The sequence below is a fragment of the Lagopus leucura genome, unplaced genomic scaffold (genome assembly GCF_019238085.1).
Source record: "Lagopus leucura isolate 7727_CA_CO unplaced genomic scaffold, USGS_WTPT01 Super-Scaffold_100012, whole genome shotgun sequence".
Classification (NCBI taxonomy): domain Eukaryota; kingdom Metazoa; phylum Chordata; class Aves; order Galliformes; family Phasianidae; genus Lagopus; species Lagopus leucura.
The window spans coordinates 21,071,470-21,072,646 of NW_024962267.1; the positions used below are offsets into that span (position 1 = coordinate 21,071,470).

Here is a 1,177-nt window from a genome sequence, read left to right on the forward strand (position 1 = left end):
GGCCTCCGCTTTCCGCGGCGGGCCGGCCCCGCGCACGCGCCGGCGGGCCGAGGCGGGCCGAGCGGGCGGAGCTCCGGCGCCATGAGCGTGCTGATCCGCAACGCGCAGCGCGCCGCGCCTCTGCGCCGGGTGCCGCTCCGTCGCGCCGTCTGCGCGCTGCGGGCCGCGCTGGGCGCCGCGCACTTCGACGTTGCGCTGATCTGCGCCGGCGACGGGCTGATGAGGCGGCTGAACGGCGTGTACCGCCGGCGCCCCGAGCCCACCGACGTGCTGTCCTTCCCCTACCATCGGGTGGCGCCGGGCGAGCTCCCGCGGCCGCGCAGCCGCGACGAGTACAACCTCGGGGACATCTTCCTGGGGGTGGAGCTCATCCAGCGGCGGTGCCGCCGGGACGGGGAGGACTTCGAGAGCGTGCTGACGGTGAGCGCCGCGGCGCGGAGGATCTGGGCCGGCGGCCTGGAAGCCCTAGCGTTCGTTTTTCTTCTTAGATTTTAGCTGCGGGAGGCGAGACTCTGATTGGAGCGGTGTCCACTTGAGCGAGCGGTGGGCCCAGGGAAACCTCGTGTTCTCGTGCGTATTCTCATGGGACCGTGAATCTCATGGTATCGTGTGTATTAGAGAATATGAATGTTGGACACAGAAAGCCTGCATATGCATACAGACCGGGGGAGGACAGGCTAGAAAGCAGCCCTGTGGAAAGGGATCTGGGGTTTTTGGATGACAGAGAGTTGAACCTGAGCCAGCAGCGTGCCTGGGCAGCCAGAAGGGCCAACCGTACACTGAGGTGCACCAGACCCAGCACTGCCAGCTGGGAGAAGGAAGGCAATGTCCCCCTGGTGCAGCCTCACCTGGAGCACTGGGGGCAGGTCAGGTGCCAGAGTATGAGAAGGACATAAAGCTATTGGAGAGCATCCAAAGGAGGGCTGCAAAGATGGTGAAGGATCTGGAGGGCAACGTGTGTGAGGGGTGGCTGAGATCCTTGGTTTGTTCAGCCCAGAGCAGAGGAGGCTGAGGGAAGGAATCAAGGTGGCCTAAAGCTTCCTGGTGAGGGGAGCAGAGGAGCAGGCACTGATTTGAACTGGTTGAGAGCGGCGGCCAACGGCTCAATGTCCGGATGGAGACCAGCGGACGAGTGGTGTCCATTAGGGGTCAGCACTGGGACTGACATGATTTCATG

The 1,177-nt window shown here is 64.3% G+C and overlaps 1 protein-coding gene across 1 annotated transcript; it reads left to right on the forward strand.

The window, feature by feature from the left end:
* The first annotated feature begins 81 nt into the window (after nt 1-81).
* Nucleotides 82-1,152, forward strand: YBEY (ybeY metalloendoribonuclease). The gene is made up of 2 exons (XM_042874529.1): nt 82-420; nt 489-1,152. The coding sequence occupies exons 1-2, from the start codon at nt 82-84 to the stop codon at nt 534-536; spliced, it is 387 nt and encodes a 128-aa protein (XP_042730463.1). The 3' UTR covers nt 537-1,152.
* Nucleotides 1,153-1,177: the final 25 nt, after the last annotated feature.